This window comes from Thermobia domestica, unplaced genomic scaffold (assembly GCF_964235325.1).
Source record: "Thermobia domestica unplaced genomic scaffold, izTheDome1.hap1.1 HAP1_SCAFFOLD_898, whole genome shotgun sequence".
Taxonomy (NCBI): Eukaryota; Metazoa; Arthropoda; class Insecta; order Zygentoma; family Lepismatidae; genus Thermobia; species Thermobia domestica.
In genome coordinates, this window is record NW_027656608.1 from 43,351 (window position 1) to 63,056 (window position 19,706).

The following is a 19,706-nucleotide window of genomic DNA, read 5'->3' on the forward strand; positions in this document are numbered from 1 at the left end:
TTCCACTGTGAGGAAATATTAGATGGTTGATACAATCTATGATGGAATGTTTGATCGTCTATAATCAGCTTGGGAAAAAGCTACACTTGGCGGCTAATGTTAGTGTTGCAGCGTTGCGCTACGACCAAAATATTTAAAAAAGAAAATAAGCAGTATTAGAAAAGAACAGGAAAAACATACTTTCTAATACTCCCATGTATACTTTAAATAACATTTTTTTTTCTTCTTTAACTGTCTATCCGTTAATCTATTTTAAAAAGCGAGAAACAATCCGTCACAAAGTCTCTAATTTATATTGTGTTGCAGCAAGCATACAACGATCAGGTTCATTCGGCGCGGGGATTGGAGCGGGAATCTCCTTTTCCCTGCTGTGCTTCTGCAACACAGCACGGTTTCTAGTGAACGAGAAGGCTTCTTGCGCTAAATAAGATTTCTAGATTTTATTTCACTACCAATTAACAAATGGAATTTGATTTTATGTATTCATATTTTTAAATTACGGTACTACACTGAAGGAAACAAATATAATTAATACTAAAAAAGAAGAAAGAAAAAGTGATTTTGGAATTACAAAATAAGAATAAAAATATGTACTAGAGGAGAAAACTAAGTAAACAGGCATTTACAAGTTAATTTTTAGCTTATATAGATAAGGAAGGCTTCTTGTACAGTAATTTGTGGATCAAATATTAATAAGTCAACATATAGAATCCCCTCTTTGTGGATAGTATTTTAGTATATACTTATTACTTTTATAAAATAAGTGTATTTTATACTCTTGATAACTCTCCACATAAAACTGTTTGATGGGAAACATCACATGGAATTAGTTATTAGATTCAATTGTAGCTATTCTGTGTGTGCTCTAATTCTGTAAATAACCTACAAGTTCTCAACGAATACTATACCATGACTTCTGCAAATAATATAATAATAATAAAAACATTGACGGAATATTGTTTACATTCTGAATCCTGAAAATACTAGCTATTGTGCACACCAGTTAAAATTAAGACAAGCCTCTGCTTACTTCTCCTTACTTGTGTTCTTTTGGAAGTCTCTACAAATTAATTAAATCATATTAATGTGTATAAAATGCAAAAGTAGAACTCACTTCTTCAAAAAGAAATGAGGGAACATTCCATCCTTATTTCTGTATATCACGTCCCAGTACTCCTCGGCAATTTATACGTTTGATGCTTTAATCAACTCACAATTCTACCAAAATACAGTACATTAACAGCATTAAATTCCCAAGAACATATCTAACCGATTTAGTAAAATATTAAGAAACTCCTTTAAATTATCTATAACCCAATTAACATGAAGTACTTTATTGAAAATAAGAAAATAAGTTCTGGCATTTTTTTATATACTGAATGTTCATTTATTTCTCTGTCATAAATTTACAGTTTCTTTACTTTTAATATTGATTGCTTTTAATTACATTATTAGAAAAATGTTAATCAATCTTATTCCAGACCCATATTCCACTTACTCATATAAGCATCATAGACTATAACTACTCCAACCAATAGAACGGCATATAATCCAGAAGAAGCGATCCTATTGGTCGAATTTTGTTTTCCTTTCCCGAAAGTGCAACTTTTGCTAAAGCTGCTTCCCCCTCTGCAATCTCTAACTTTATAAAAGGTGTGACAATTTGATATGTCACACTTTGTGTTGAATAATTGTGGTGTTGTGTCGTGTCCAGAAAGTTATTGGTGTGTGAGTTGCAATGGAGAACAAGAAGCAAGTGTTTGAATTATTACATCCCGACTGGCAGCATTATCCTCACAATAATAACTTCGGATGGAGTGAAAATCATGAAAAAATGTATGGGATACTGGTATCTAAAGTGTCAGCAGGGATAATACCGTCTCCATATTACAAGACAAGTTTAGAACATAAACATTTCTCTCTTATTGCTAATCGTTTTGGTTCTACATTTCTACCAGGTCCTAAGTTATGTGACGAGTTACTTAGAGAGTTAGACAACAACATTGATTCTGTCACTTCTTTGTTAGACAGTGTTTCGATTAGTGATCAGAATTTAGTGCGTAATGACTGTACTATAATTGTGGAAAATATTCCTGAGAATCTGAGATTGGTGGAGGTTAAGGTTTCTGTGAAAGGTGCCAGGAATCAGTTGTCAAGTGATAATATTGCTGAGAGTGATTTGCGGTCTGGACTTGAAGAACGGTCTCATGGTGTTTCCAGGAGGTTTGAAAGCAGATACTTCAGGGCACGTCGTGCTTTCTCTAGAAGATTTAGGTTTACTAGTGGTGCATGGCGGCCTATTTCATGCTTTTCATGTGGTCTTCCTGGACATGTTTCGCTGGTGTGTCCATCTTCGTTTAGTAGTGAGGAAGGTTCAGTTCTTGAAGATGAATGGTGCAGCTACTGTTTCACCCGTGGACATGAAGAATCCATCTGCTTCAGGTCTTCACCATGTGATTTATGTGGAGAGAATGTCTTCTACCTTGGACGTGCTCTTCATCAGCCATGTTCCTGCTTGAAGTGAAATTTGATGGTAAGTTTTATTGAAGGTTTATTTTAAACTAATTAAAGTTCACTGTTAGATGATATAATGCAATGTGATTGACATACAACAGGCGACACTGTCTCCAACAAGGGATGTATAACATAAATTGTTTCTGCACTGTTCGTTTCATGTAGTGCGAGACAGTGTCGCATGGTGAATTTTATCATGAGATGGGGTGTATTCATATGGTTTCATGATCGTAGTATACATATGTTAATATGGAAAATAATTGTTTTCTCATAATATCTTGTTTTAGTGAAGTGTGTGGATTAAGACCTCGAAATCCTCCCTTTGCACCCGTCTCTAAAACAATTAACCTACATTGTCGTGATTATTAAAATATTCCTTTCTAAACAGTTTTCTCTTAGCATTAGTTGTTTTATATCATTCTGATTTAAATATTTGTTATTTAATCTAGTGCCGTGTACAGTGGAGTATGCGTGAAGGGGTTGGGGTTTAGAGTCCCTTTGAGCAGCATATGGGAAAATGAATATTTACTGTATTACAGTAAATAGTAAATCGTTTTTGTTCTTGAATATATTAGAGTCAAGTGGTTGACCCCGTTATTCGTTCTGCGTACAGCACTGGGCATGTACACTCATGTCCAAAATTGTTGTCGCATGTCTATAGGTATGCTGTAGGAACAGTGGCGTATTTGCGATTTTGTTTCGGGAGGGGGGGCTTTGACTGAAAATGTGAAAGTTCTGCAAGATATTTAATATACTTTACTATAGTGAGTATGATTTTTGGAGGTTAAGCCTGAAGCCCCCCTACATACGCCACTGTGAAGGAATATAATTTGATAACGAATTCGCCCGGTATTTCTTATAATGTTCGTATGTGTACAATCAGCAAAGACGTGTATCTGCTACATTTCATGTCAAAAGAGCAGTAAATAAGAACAATGAAATGAAAAGGACATTTCTTGTCCATTTAACAACATTTTGTTTTACTCATTCTAATTTTCGTATTAATAATTCTTTTTCTATGAAATTTACCACAAATATATATTTCTCGATTATACACATAGTATCAGTATTGAAAGTTCAATGCAAACTCGTTATCAAATTATATTCTTACAAGAAGACAGTAATGCTCACTTGAAGGCTTCAGTTGTTTGTTAGTATGTTTGCATGAAGGCAAACTGAGTCGGCTCCCACATACATTATCTCTCTCTTAATGTTGTCGATTTAAGCCTCGTGGGTTTTCTCGTGGCTCTCCCGCGTTATTCATTTCACCGATTTGTGCATCTTTATCACCATCTTTCTCAGCCAAGGTGCATGGTCCTGGGACTTAAAGTTGGGACACTTTAATTACTTTGTTCATACATCGTTCTGTGAATAAAAGTGACAACGTTAAGATGAAGTATATTTCTATTATTATTGGTCTGTACGTTTTACTTTGGCTTTTAGTTTAAAGGGTACTATTATTTTATTATTTTTGAGATCGATCCGTATTTTCCTGGTTACTTAATCCACCTTTGGAATATTTCTTCTCCTCTTTGTGATAACATGTTTCGGAAACAAATTCAAACCTGCTAATATTAGATTTCATAGATCCCTACTCCTGAGAGATGGGGACCAATTACATTACTCTGACTGTCTCATTTGTTCAAGTAGAAATATTTTCATCGTTTAGGCAACCAAGGAATTTTTGATTGATAATAAAACTCTAACTGACCAAACCAGTATATATATCTTAAGATTATATATTTATGTTACAGTTTCGGCTATGTAACATAACGATCATCAGACACATTATGAGGGACATGTCCAATTTTTGCAATTTTCACAGCTTATATGCAATGTGAATGCAAGACACGCCCACTTTCTCTTTACAAATAGTAAACTTTTAATTGACTCTAAAAGGTATTTTTTTAATTGCTGTAATCGTAAACTTTTATTTGGATCTGAAGAGTGTTTTTTTTAAATTACTGTAGTTACTTTCTCTTTTCGCGCATCTGTTATAAAACTCTTAATTAGGTGTTTGCCAATTACACTTAATATTCGCATTGTCCATCTGCTGTACTCCATAGTACACCTTCTCCGACGGCTCTATTTGATCCTCTAATTCTTTCTTTCTATTTTGTCTATCATCTTTTCCCATAATTCATGTATTACTAGTCCACTAGACCAATTCATCAACTTATCCTTCCCGTATTTCTTAACCCACTGGGTTTCTTTCCACTTTCTTATCACACTTGGTGATAAGAAAGAGGAAGTGGAAGTGTGAAGTTGACTTTTCCAAAGCTAGTGTTAATAATAATAATTATAATAGTAAATACGACTTATGCCAGTGACAAAAGTAAAAGTGCTTGAGTAAATTTCCACTAGTGTTTTTCCCAGGTTGGTTTCCACTAGTGCACCCAGGTTGTTTTGTACTTTTCTTCTTATCTTGATGTCAGAATTCAGCTCCCAAACGTTGTCGGGAACACCCTGTATGTATATTGTGTGTGTATGTGTGTTTGTGGTTTGTAATTGTAAATTCTTATCCTTCTTTTTTCTTTCTTCTACAGGTTTTTGCAGGTGTGACGATATCGCCGTAAGGATTAAATGACTTCTGCACACATACTCTTGTATATTTTTGTATATTAGATTTTTATGTTATATTTTATACTAGTATCTCTAATGTTTTAATTATCATTAAAAATATATTTCCACACAAGTGTATGTAATTTAATTTTAATGCTTCCTCCAAACTTTTTGTATACGGGTCTCGCGTTATTCGTTGAAGTGCGTTATGATAAAGTTCTCATTATTCATGGTTATGGCAGATTCTGGGTCATTAAACATTCAAAATTTTTTCTACACAAGAAATTTACTAGTTTGAGTAATAGTATCACATTTTAAGTTTTTTCTAGAGATCTATACACTCTTCCCAGGTACGGCACTACAGTATTGTGCAGGGGTGGAGTGGGTTAAGGGTCAAGATTTGTGAGTGGGTCGCAGGGGTTGGGGTTTAGAGTCCCTTTGAGCAGCATATGGGAAAATGAATATTTACTGTATTACAGTAAATAGTAAATCGTTTTTGTTCTTGAATATATTAGAGTCAAGTGGTTGACCCCGTTATTCGTTCTGCGTACAGCACTGGGCATGTACACTCATGTCCAAAATTGTTGTCGCATGTCTATAGGTATGCTGTAGGAACAGTGGCGTATTTGCGATTTTGTTTCGGGAGGGGGGGCTTTGACTGAAAATGTGAAAGTTCTGCAAGATATTTAATATACTTTACTATAGTGAGTATGATTTTTGGAGGTTAAGCCTGAAGCCCCCCTACATACGCCACTGTGAAGGAATATAATTTGATAACGAATTCGCCCGGTATTTCTTATAATGTTCGTATGTGTACAATCAGCAAAGACGTGTATCTGCTACATTTCATGTCAAAAGAGCAGTAAATAAGAACAATGAAATGAAAAGGACATTTCTTGTCCATTTAACAACATTTTGTTTTACTCATTCTAATTTTCGTATTAATAATTCTTTTTCTATGAAATTTACCACAAATATATATTTCTCGATTATACACATAGTATCAGTATTGAAAGTTCAATGCAAACTCGTTATCAAATTATATTCTTACAAGAAGACAGTAATGCTCACTTGAAGGCTTCAGTTGTTTGTTAGTATGTTTGCATGAAGGCAAACTGAGTCGGCTCCCACATACATTATCTCTCTCTTAATGTTGTCGATTTAAGCCTCGTGGGTTTTCTCGTGGCTCTCCCGCGTTATTCATTTCACCGATTTGTGCATCTTTATCACCATCTTTCTCAGCCAAGGTGCATGGTCCTGGGACTTAAAGTTGGGACACTTTAATTACTTTGTTCATACATCGTTCTGTGAATAAAAGTGACAACGTTAAGATGAAGTATATTTCTATTATTATTGGTCTGTACGTTTTACTTTGGCTTTTAGTTTAAAGGGTACTATTATTTTATTATTTTTGAGATCGATCCGTATTTTCCTGGTTACTTAATCCACCTTTGGAATATTTCTTCTCCTCTTTGTGATAACATGTTTCGGAAACAAATTCAAACCTGCTAATATTAGATTTCATAGATCCCTACTCCTGAGAGATGGGGACCAATTACATTACTCTGACTGTCTCATTTGTTCAAGTAGAAATATTTTCATCGTTTAGGCAACCAAGGAATTTTTGATTGATAATAAAACTCTAACTGACCAAACCAGTATATATATCTTAAGATTATATATTTATGTTACAGTTTCGGCTATGTAACATAACGATCATCAGACACATTATGAGGGACATGTCCAATTTTTGCAATTTTCACAGCTTATATGCAATGTGAATGCAAGACACGCCCACTTTCTCTTTACAAATAGTAAACTTTTAATTGACTCTAAAAGGTATTTTTTTAATTGCTGTAATCGTAAACTTTTATTTGGATCTGAAGAGTGTTTTTTTTAAATTACTGTAGTTACTTTCTCTTTTCGCGCATCTGTTATAAAACTCTTAATTAGGTGTTTGCCAATTACACTTAATATTCGCATTGTCCATCTGCTGTACTCCATAGTACACCTTCTCCGACGGCTCTATTTGATCCTCTAATTCTTTCTTTCTATTTTGTCTATCATCTTTTCCCATAATTCATGTATTACTAGTCCACTAGACCAATTCATCAACTTATCCTTCCCGTATTTCTTAACCCACTGGGTTTCTTTCCACTTTCTTATCACACTTGGTGATAAGAAAGAGGAAGTGGAAGTGTGAAGTTGACTTTTCCAAAGCTAGTGTTAATAATAATAATTATAATAGTAAATACGACTTATGCCAGTGACAAAAGTAAAAGTGCTTGAGTAAATTTCCACTAGTGTTTTTCCCAGGTTGGTTTCCACTAGTGCACCCAGGTTGGTTTGTACTTTTCTTCTTATCTTGATGTCAGAATTCAGCTCCCAAACGTTGTCGGGAACACCCTGTATGTATATTGTGTGTGTATGTGTGTTTGTGGTTTGTAATTGTAAATTCTTATCCTTCTTTTTTCTTTCTTCTACAGGTTTTTGCAGGTGTGACGATATCGCCGTAAGGATTAAATGACTTCTGCACACATACTCTTGTATATTTTTGTATATTAGATTTTTATGTTATATTTTATACTAGTATCTCTAATGTTTTAATTATCATTAAAAATATATTTCCACACAAGTGTATGTAATTTAATTTTAATGCTTCCTCCAAACTTTTTGTATACGGGTCTCGCGTTATTCGTTGAAGTGCGTTATGATAAAGTTCTCATTATTCATGGTTATGGCAGATTCTGGGTCATTAAACATTCAAAATTTTTTCTACACAAGAAATTTACTAGTTTGAGTAATAGTATCACATTTTAAGTTTTTTCTAGAGATCTATACACTCTTCCCAGGTACGGCACTACAGTATTGTGCAGGGGTGGAGTGGGTTAAGGGTCAAGATTTGTGAGTGGGTCGCAGGGGTTGGGGTTTAGAGTCCCTTTGAGCAGCATATGGGAAAATGAATATTTACTGTATTACAGTAAATAGTAAATCGTTTTTGTTCTTGAATATATTAGAGTCAAGTGGTTGACCCCGTTATTCGTTCTGCGTACAGCACTGGGCATGTACACTCATGTCCAAAATTGTTGTCGCATGTCTATAGGTATGCTGTAGGAACAGTGGCGTATTTGCGATTTTGTTTCGGGAGGGGGGGCTTTGACTGAAAATGTGAAAGTTCTGCAAGATATTTAATATACTTTACTATAGTGAGTATGATTTTTGGAGGTTAAGCCTGAAGCCCCCCTACATACGCCACTGTGAAGGAATATAATTTGATAACGAATTCGCCCGGTATTTCTTATAATGTTCGTATGTGTACAATCAGCAAAGACGTGTATCTGCTACATTTCATGTCAAAAGAGCAGTAAATAAGAACAATGAAATGAAAAGGACATTTCTTGTCCATTTAACAACATTTTGTTTTACTCATTCTAATTTTCGTATTAATAATTCTTTTTCTATGAAATTTACCACAAATATATATTTCTCGATTATACACATAGTATCAGTATTGAAAGTTCAATGCAAACTCGTTATCAAATTATATTCTTACAAGAAGACAGTAATGCTCACTTGAAGGCTTCAGTTGTTTGTTAGTATGTTTGCATGAAGGCAAACTGAGTCGGCTCCCACATACATTATCTCTCTCTTAATGTTGTCGATTTAAGCCTCGTGGGTTTTCTCGTGGCTCTCCCGCGTTATTCATTTCACCGATTTGTGCATCTTTATCACCATCTTTCTCAGCCAAGGTGCATGGTCCTGGGACTTAAAGTTGGGACACTTTAATTACTTTGTTCATACATCGTTCTGTGAATAAAAGTGACAACGTTAAGATGAAGTATATTTCTATTATTATTGGTCTGTACGTTTTACTTTGGCTTTTAGTTTAAAGGGTACTATTATTTTATTATTTTTGAGATCGATCCGTATTTTCCTGGTTACTTAATCCACCTTTGGAATATTTCTTCTCCTCTTTGTGATAACATGTTTCGGAAACAAATTCAAACCTGCTAATATTAGATTTCATAGATCCCTACTCCTGAGAGATGGGGACCAATTACATTACTCTGACTGTCTCATTTGTTCAAGTAGAAATATTTTCATCGTTTAGGCAACCAAGGAATTTTTGATTGATAATAAAACTCTAACTGACCAAACCAGTATATATATCTTAAGATTATATATTTATGTTACAGTTTCGGCTATGTAACATAACGATCATCAGACACATTATGAGGGACATGTCCAATTTTTGCAATTTTCACAGCTTATATGCAATGTGAATGCAAGACACGCCCACTTTCTCTTTACAAATAGTAAACTTTTAATTGACTCTAAAAGGTATTTTTTTAATTGCTGTAATCGTAAACTTTTATTTGGATCTGAAGAGTGTTTTTTTTAAATTACTGTAGTTACTTTCTCTTTTCGCGCATCTGTTATAAAACTCTTAATTAGGTGTTTGCCAATTACACTTAATATTCGCATTGTCCATCTGCTGTACTCCATAGTACACCTTCTCCGACGGCTCTATTTGATCCTCTAATTCTTTCTTTCTATTTTGTCTATCATCTTTTCCCATAATTCATGTATTACTAGTCCACTAGACCAATTCATCAACTTATCCTTCCCGTATTTCTTAACCCACTGGGTTTCTTTCCACTTTCTTATCACACTTGGTGATAAGAAAGAGGAAGTGGAAGTGTGAAGTTGACTTTTCCAAAGCTAGTGTTAATAATAATAATTATAATAGTAAATACGACTTATGCCAGTGACAAAAGTAAAAGTGCTTGAGTAAATTTCCACTAGTGTTTTTCCCAGGTTGGTTTCCACTAGTGCACCCAGGTTGGTTTGTACTTTTCTTCTTATCTTGATGTCAGAATTCAGCTCCCAAACGTTGTCGGGAACACCCTGTATGTATATTGTGTGTGTATGTGTGTTTGTGGTTTGTAATTGTAAATTCTTATCCTTCTTTTTTCTTTCTTCTACAGGTTTTTGCAGGTGTGACGATATCGCCGTAAGGATTAAATGACTTCTGCACACATACTCTTGTATATTTTTGTATATTAGATTTTTATGTTATATTTTATACTAGTATCTCTAATGTTTTAATTATCATTAAAAATATATTTCCACACAAGTGTATGTAATTTAATTTTAATGCTTCCTCCAAACTTTTTGTATACGGGTCTCGCGTTATTCGTTGAAGTGCGTTATGATAAAGTTCTCATTATTCATGGTTATGGCAGATTCTGGGTCATTAAACATTCAAAATTTTTTCTACACAAGAAATTTACTAGTTTGAGTAATAGTATCACATTTTAAGTTTTTTCTAGAGATCTATACACTCTTCCCAGGTACGGCACTACAGTATTGTGCAGGGGTGGAGTGGGTTAAGGGTCAAGATTTGTGAGTGGGTCGTGGGTCAACAGGCCGTGATCTATTGTGACGCACCTACGTCTCAAATTTACTTTCAAGGTCTCAAATTTTCTTCCTTTTTCGTTTGTTACTTACCTAAAGTGAGTGTATCTAAGTGAAAAAAGAACTTCAATCACTTTTGGATATTGATATTTATAATTGTAATAGTAGCAATTGGACTTATTGCTTAGCTTTCCAGACAATCCAATTTGCAATGTTTCGTTTTTTTTTTTCGTTGATATGTGACTTTCGAATTTTATCCTATTCTCCACTGAAAAGTATCTGTAATTCAAAAAGAAAATAATTATGTCTGCTAATTAAATTTAAATTCATCATAATATGGTCCATCACAAACACTTTACCATTTTATACCGTAAAAGTCAGATCCATCGGTATTGTAACAGAGCGGTGCTTGAACGATTGACCATAGAAATTCATATTCTTATTCGTAATCATTCCTATTAGTGAGCCCATTTCAATAAAAAAAAAGCGTCTACGATTAGGGGCCCTAGAAATAATATTTATTCGTATGGCTTTGAGATTTGTCAATATTGTCCCTCAATTAATTTGTCATGTATGGAACGGACCTAGGGTCGTAACTAACGACCATGCAGACCTTGCCGTGGAGGAGGGCCCACAAAGAGTAAGATAAAGATGAAGAGGGGCTTAATTTAGAATGTTGAGGGGGCCCAAATGTTAATGCTTGCCCTCCCAGAAAACTGTAAGTTACGGCGCTGGAGGCCATCTGCGGTACTTAGTCTTAATATTCTTTAATTTTATAGTTACACAAAACAGGATACTATTAGTAAGTATCAAAATAATTTCAACTACTTTCCATGTCCACATCATATTGAATTTTAGTGCCACCGCACAGTGATCTAAGTTTGTTTTCTTTGATGCTGTGTTTGATAGAAATAGAACAAGTTCTATTTTAGAACAGTTGTATCTCTGTTGTAAGTAAGCCAAACATTGCATAGTTCAGTTTATTTTAGTTTAGCGTCCCTTTCAGCAGCGAGGCTATATGAGACGTGGACCTACTGATTAACGTGGAATCCGAACCACATGAGCTCCCGCCGGGAATCGAACCCGGGTCTCCCACGCCAAAGGCGCGTACGCTACCCGCTTAGCCACGGAGGAGCTCAAACATTGCATAGAACTTGATATCGCACACGTTCAAATTCCACTGTGAGGAAATATTAGATGGTTGATACAATCTATGATGGAATGTTTGATCGTCTATAATCAGCTTGGGAAAAAGCTACACTTGGCGGCTAATGTTAGTGTTGCAGCGTTGCGCTACGACCAAAATATTTAAAAAAAGAAAATAAGCAGTATTAGAAAAGAACAGGAAAAACATACTTTCTAATACTCCCATGTATACTTTAAATAACATTTTTTTTTCTTCTTTAACTGTCTATCCGTTAATCTATTTTAAAAAGCGAGAAACAATCCGTCACAAAGTCTCTAATTTATATTGTGTTGCAGCAAGCATACAACGATCAGGTTCATTCGGCGCGGGGATTGGAGCGGGAATCTCCTTTTCCCTGCTGTGCTTCTGCAACACAGCACGGTTTCTAGTGAACGAGAAGGCTTCTTGCGCTAAATAAGATTTCTAGATTTTATTTCACTACCAATTAACAAATGGAATTTGATTTTATGTATTCATATTTTTAAATTACGGTACTACACTGAAGGAAACAAATATAATTAATACTAAAAAAGAAGAAAGAAAAAGTGATTTTGGAATTACAAAATAAGAATAAAAATATGTACTAGAGGAGAAAACTAAGTAAACAGGCATTTACAAGTTAATTTTTAGCTTATATAGATAAGGAAGGCTTCTTGTACAGTAATTTGTGGATCAAATATTAATAAGTCAATATATAGAATCCCCTCTTTGTGGATAGTATTTTAGTATATACTTATTACTTTTATAAAATAAGTGTATTTTATACTCTTGATAACTCTCCACATAAAACTGTTTGATGGGAAACATCACATGGAATTAGTTATTAGATTCAATTGTAGCTATTCTGTGTGTGCTCTAATTCTGTAAATAACCTACAAGTTCTCAACGAATACTATACCATGACTTCTGCAAATAATATAATAATAATAAAAACATTGACGGAATATTGTTTACATTCTGAATCCTGAAAATACTAGCTATTGTGCACACCAGTTAAAATTAAGACAAGCCTCTGCTTACTTCTCCTTACTTGTGTTCTTTTGGAAGTCTCTACAAATTAATTAAATCATATTAATGTGTATAAAATGCAAAAGTAGAACTCACTTCTTCAAAAAGAAATGAGGGAACATTCCATCCTTATTTCTGTATATCACGTCCCAGTACTCCTCGGCAATTTATACGTTTGATGCTTTAATCAACTCACAATTCTACCAAAATACAGTACATTAACAGCATTAAATTCCCAAGAACATATCTAACCGATTTAGTAAAATATTAAGAAACTCCTTTAAATTATCTATAACCCAATTAACATGAAGTACTTTATTGAAAATAAGAAAATAAGTTCTGGCATTTTTTTATATACTGAATGTTCATTTATTTCTCTGTCATCAATTTACAGTTTCTTTACTTTTAATATTGATTGCTTTTAATTACATTATTAGAAAAATGTTAATCAATCTTATTCCAGACCCATATTCCACTTACTCATATAAGCATCATAGACTATAACTACTCCAACCAATAGAACGGCATATAATCCAGAAGAAGCGATCCTATTGGTCGAATTTTGTTTTCCTTTCCCGAAAGTGCAACTTTTGCTAAAGCTGCTTCCCCCTCTGCAATCTCTAACTTTATAAAAGGTGTGACAATTTGATATGTCACACTTTGTGTTGAATAATTGTGGTGTTGTGTCGTGTCCAGAAAGTTATTGGTGTGTGAGTTGCAATGGAGAACAAGAAGCAAGTGTTTGAATTATTACATCCCGACTGGCAGCATTATCCTCACAATAATAACTTCGGATGGAGTGAAAATCATGAAAAGTTGTATGGGATACTGGTATCTAAAGTGTCAGCAGGGATAATACCGTCTCCATATTACAAGACAAGTTTAGAACATAAACATTTCTCTCTTATTGCTAATCGTTTTGGTTCTACATTTCTACCAGGTCCTAAGTTATGTGACGAGTTACTTAGAGAGTTAGACAACAACATTGATTCTGTCACTTCTTTGTTAGACAGTGTTTCGATTAGTGATCAGAATTTAGTGCGTAATGGCTGTACTATAATTGTGGAAAATATTCCTGAGAATCTGAGATTGGTGGAGGTTAAGGTTTCTGTGAAAGGTGCCAGGAATCAGTTGTCAAGTGATAATATTGCTGAGAGTGATTTGCGGTCTGGACTTGAAGAACGGCCTCATGGTGTTTCCAGGAGGTTTGAAAGCAGATACTTCAGGGCACGTCGTGCTTTCTCTAGAAGATTTAGGTTTACTAGTGGTGCATGGCGGCCTATTTCATGCTTTTCATGTGGTCTTCCTGGACATGTTTCGCTGGTGTGTCCATCTTCGTTTAGTAGTGAGGAAGGTTCAGTTCTTGAAGATGAATGGTGCAGCTACTGTTTCACCCGTGGACATGAAGAATCCAACTGCTACAGGTCTTCACCATGTGATTTATGTGGAGAGAATGTCTTCTACCTTGGACGTGCTCTTCATCAGCCATGTTCCTGCTTGAAGTGAAATTTGATGGTAAGTTTTATTGAAGGTTTATTTTAAACTAATTAAAGTTCACTGTTAGATGATATAATGCAATGTGATTGACATACAACAAGCGACACTGTCTCCAACAAGGGATGTATAACATAAATTGTTTCTGCACTGTTCGTTTCATGTAGTGCGAGACAGTGTCGCATGGTGAATTTTATCATGAGATGGGGTGTATTTATATGGTTTCATGATCGTAGTATACATATGTTAATATGGAAAATAATTGTTTTCTCATAATATCTTGTTTTAGTGAAGTGTGTGGATTAAGACCTCGAAATCCTCCCTTTGCACCCGTCTCTAAAACAATTAACCTACATTGTCGTGATTATTAAAATATTCCTTTCTAACCAGTTTTCTCTTAGCATTAGTTGTTTTATATCATTCTGATTTAAATATTTGTTATTTAATCTAGTGCCGTGTACAGTGGAGTATGCGTGAAGGGGTTGGGGTTTAGAGTCCCTTTGAGCAGCATATGGGAAAATGAATATTTACTGTATTACAGTAAATAGTAAATCGTTTTTGTTCTTGAATATATTAGAGTCAAGTGGTTGACCCCGTTATTCGTTCTGCGTACAGCACTGGGCATGTACACTCATGTCCAAAATTGTTGTCGCATGTCTATAGGTATGCTGTAGGAACAGTGGCGTATTTGCGATTTTGTTTCGGGAGGGGGGGCTTTGACTGAAAATGTGAAAATTCTGCAAGATATTTAATATACTTTACTATAGTGAGTATGATTTTTGGAGGTTAAGCCTGAAGCCCCCCTACATACGCCACTGTGAAGGAATATAATTTGATAACGAATTCGCCCGGTATTTCTTATAATGTTCGTATGTGTACAATCAGCAAAGACGTGTATCTGCTACATTTCATGTCAAAAGAGCAGTAAATAAAAACAATGAAATGAAAAGGACATTTCTTGTCCATTTAACAACATTTTGTTTTACTCATTCTAATTTTCGTATTAATAATTCTTTTTCTATGAAATTTACCACAAATATATATTTCTCGATTATACACATAGTATCAGTATTGAAAGTTCAATGCAAACTCGTTATCAAATTATATTCTTACAAGAAGACAGTAATGCTCACTTGAAGGCTTCAGTTGTTTGTTAGTATGTTTGCATGAAGGCAAACTGAGTCGGCTCCCACATACATTATCTCTCTCTTAATGTTGTCGATTTAAGCCTCGTGGGTTTTCTCGTGGCTCTCCCGCGTTATTCATTTCACCGATTTGTGCATCTTTATCACCATCTTTCTCAGCCAAGGTGCATGGTCCTGGGACTTAAAGTTGGGACACTTTAATTACTTTGTTCATACATCGTTCTGTGAATAAAAGTGACAACGTTAAGATGAAGTATATTTCTATTATTATTGGTCTGTACGTTTTACTTTGGCTTTTAGTTTAAAGGGTACTATTATTTTATTATTTTTGAGATCGATCCGTATTTTCCTGGTTACTTAATCCACCTTTGGAATATTTCTTCTACTCTTTGTGATAGCATGTTTCGGAAACAAATTCAAACCTGCTAATATTAGATTTCATAGATCCCTACTCCTGAGAGATGGGGACCAATTACATTACTCTGACTGTCTCATTTGTTCAAGTAGAAATATTTTCATCGTTTAGGCAACCAAGGAATTTTTGATTGATAATAAAACTCTAACTGACCAAACCAGTATATATATCTTAAGATTATATATTTATGTTACAGTTTCGGCTATGTAACATAACGATCATCAGACACATTATGAGGGACATGTCCAATTTTTGCAATTTTCACAGCTTATATGCAATGTGAATGCAAGACACGCCCACTTTCTCTTTACAAATAGTAAACTTTTAATTGACTCTAAAAGGTATTTTTTTAATTGCTGTAATCGTAAACTTTTATTTGGATCTGAAGAGTGTTTTTTTTAAATTACTGTAGTTACTTTCTCTTTTCGCGCATCTGTTATAAAACTCTTAATTAGGTGTTTGCCAATTACACTTAATATTCGCATTGTCCATCTGCTGTACTCCATAGTACACCTTCTCCGACGGCTCTATTTGATCCTCTAATTCTTTCTTTCTATTTTGTCTATCATCTTTTCCCATAATTCATGTATTACTAGTCCACTAGACCAATTCATCAACTTATCCTTCCCGTATTTCTTAACCCACTGGGTTTCTTTCCACTTTCTTATCACACTTGGTGATAAGAAAGAGGAAGTGGAAGTGTGAAGTTGACTTTTCCAAAGCTAGTGTTAATAATAATAATTATAATAGTAAATACGACTTATGCCAGTGACAAAAGTAAAAGTGCTTGAGTAAATTTCCACTAGTGTTTTCCCCAGGTTGGTTTCCACTAGTGCACCCAGGTTGGTTTGTACTTTTCTTCTTATCTTGATGTCAGAAATCAGCTCCCAAGCGTTGTCGGGAACACCCTGTATGTATATTGTGTGTGTATGTGTGTTTGTGGTTTGTAATTGTAAATTCTTATCCTTCTTTTTTCTTTCTTCTACAGGTTTTTGCAGGTGTGACGATATCGCCGTAAGGATTAAATGACTTCTGCACACATACTCTTGTATATTTTTGTATATTAGATTTTTATGTTATATTTTATACTAGTATCTCTAATGTTTTAATTATCATTAAAAATATATTTCCACACAAGTGTATGTAATTTAATTTTAATGCTTCCTCCAAACTTTTTGTATACGGGTCTCGCGTTATTCGTTGAAGTGCGTTATGATAAAGTTCTCATTATTCATGGTTATGGCAGATTCTGGGTCATTAAACATTCAAAATTTTTTCTACACAAGAAATTTACTAGTTTGAGTAATAGTATCACATTTTAAGTTTTTTCTAGAGATCTATACACTCTTCCCAGGTACGGCACTACAGTATTGTGCAGGGGTGGAGTGGGTTAAGGGTCAAGATTTGTGAGTGGGTCGTGGGTCAACAGGCCGTGATCTATTGTGACGCACCTACGTCTCAAATTTACTTTCAAGGTCTCAAATTTTCTTCCTTTTTCGTTTGTTACTTACCTAAAGTGAGTGTATCTAAGTGAAAAAAGAACTTCAATCACTTTTGGATATTGATATTTATAATTGTAATAGTAGCAATTGGACTTATTGCTTAGCTTTCCAGACAATCCAATTTGCAATGTTTCGTTTTTTTTTTTCGTTGATATGTGACTTTCGAATTTTATCCTATTCTCCACTGAAAAGTATCTGTAATTCAAAAAGAAAATAATTATGTCTGCTAATTAAATTTAAATTCATCATAATATGGTCCATCACAAACACTTTACCATTTTATACCGTAAAAGTCAGATCCATCGGTATTGTAACAGAGCGGTGCTTGAACGATTGACAATAGAAATTCATATTCTTATTCGTAATCATTCCTATTAGTGAGCCCATTTCAATAAAAAAAAAGCGTCTACGATTAGGGGCCCTAGAAATAATATTTATTCGTATGGCTTTGAGATTTGTCAATATTGTCCCTCAATTAATTTGTCATGTATGGAACGGACCTAGGGTCGTAACTAACGACCATGCAGACCTTGCCGTGGAGGAGGGCCCACAAAGAGTAAGATAAAGATGAAGAGGGGCTTAATTTAGAATGTTGAGGGGGCCCAAATGTTAATGCTTGCCCTCCCAGAAAACTGTAAGTTACGGCGCTGGAGGCCATCTGCGGTACTTAGTCTTAATATTCTTTAATTTTATAGTTACACAAAACAGGATACTATTAGTAAGTATCAAAATAATTTCAACTACTTTCCATGTCCACATCATATTGAATTTTAGTGCCACCGCACAGTGATCTAAGTTTGTTTTCTTTGATGCTGTGTTTGATAGAAATAGAACAAGTTCTATTTTAGAACAGTTGTATCTCTGTTGTAAGTAAGCCAAACATTGCATAGTTCAGTTTATTTTAGTTTAGCGTCCCTTTCAGCAGCGAGGCTATATGAGACGTGGACCTACTGATTAACGTGGAATCCGAACCACATGAGCTCCCGCCGGGAATCGAACCCGGGTCTCCCACGCCAAAGGCGCGTACGCTACCCGCTTAGCCACGGAGGAGCTCAAACATTGCATAGAACTTGATATCGCACACGTTCAAATTCCACTGTGAGGAAATATTAGATGGTTGATACAATCTATGATGGAATGTTTGATCGTCTATAATCAGCTTGGGAAAAAGCTACACTTGGCGGCTAATGTTAGTGTTGCAGCGTTGCGCTACGACCAAAATATTTAAAAAAGAAAATAAGCAGTATTAGAAAAGAACAGGAAAAACATACTTTCTAATACTCCCATGTATACTTTAAATAACATTTTTTTTTCTTCTTTAACTGTCTATCCGTTAATCTATTTTAAAAAGCGAGAAACAATCCGTCACAAAGTCTCTAATTTATATTGTGTTGCAGCAAGCATACAACGATCAGGTTCATTCGGCGCGGGGATTGGAGCGGGAATCTCCTTTTCCCTGCTGTGCTTCTGCAACACAGCACGGTTTCTAGTGAACGAGAAGGCTTCTTGCGCTAAATAAGATTTCTAGATTTTATTTCACTACCAATTAACAAATGGAATTTGATTTTATGTATTCATATTTTTAAATTACGGTACTACACTGAAGGAAACAAATATAATTAATACTAAAAAAGAAGAAAGAAAAAGTGATTTTGGAATTACAAAATAAGAATAAAAATATGTACTAGAGGAGAAAACTAAGTAAACAGGCATTTACAAGTTAATTTTTAGCTTATATAGATAAGGAAGGCTTCTTGTACAGTAATTTGTGGATCAAATATTAATAAGTCAACATATAGAATCCCCTCTTTGTGGATAGTATTTTAGTATATACTTATTACTTTTATAAAATAAGTGTATTTTATACTCTTGATAACTCTCCACATAAAACTGTTTGATGGGAAACATCACATGGAATTAGTTATTAGATTCAATTGTAGCTATTCTGTGTGTGCTCTAATTCTGTAAATAACCTACAAGTTCTCAACGAATACTATACCATGACTTCTGCAAATAATATAATAATAATAAAAACATTGACGGAATATTGTTTACATTCTGAATCCTGAAAATACTAGCTATTGTGCACACCAGTTAAAATTAAGACAAGCCTCTGCTTACTTCTCCTTACTTGTGTTCTTTTGGAAGTCTCTACAAATTAATTAAATCATATTAATGTGTATAAAATGCAAAAGTAGAACTCACTTCTTCAAAAAGAAATGAGGGAACATTCCATCCTTATTTCTGTATATCACGTCCCAGTACTCCTCGGCAATTTATACGTTTGATGCTTTAATCAACTCACAATTCTACCAAAATACAGTACATTAACAGCATTAAATTCCCAAGAACATATCTAACCGATTTAGTAAAATATTAAGAAACTCCTTTAAATTATCTATAACCCAATTAACATGAAGTACTTTATTGAAAATAAGAAAATAAGTTCTGGCATTTTTTTA

General features: G+C 34.5%; 1 protein-coding gene across 1 annotated transcript; it reads left to right on the forward strand.

Annotated features, from left to right (window-relative positions):
* The first annotated feature begins 11,970 nt into the window (after positions 1–11,970).
* On the forward strand, positions 11,971–16,924 carry LOC145677467 (uncharacterized). Its single transcript, XM_081747943.1, has 2 exons — positions 11,971–14,203; positions 16,731–16,924. The coding sequence occupies exon 1, from the start codon at positions 13,409–13,411 to the stop codon at positions 14,192–14,194; it is 786 nt and encodes a 261-aa protein (XP_081604069.1). The 5' UTR covers positions 11,971–13,408; the 3' UTR covers positions 14,195–14,203; positions 16,731–16,924.
* Positions 16,925–19,706: the final 2,782 nt, after the last annotated feature.

What these genes read in the sequence shown, in the direction of transcription:
- LOC145677467 (XM_081747943.1), top strand. Translation starts at nt 13,409, where the DNA reads ATGGAGAACAAGAAGCAAGTGTTTGAATTATTACATCCCGACTGGCAG.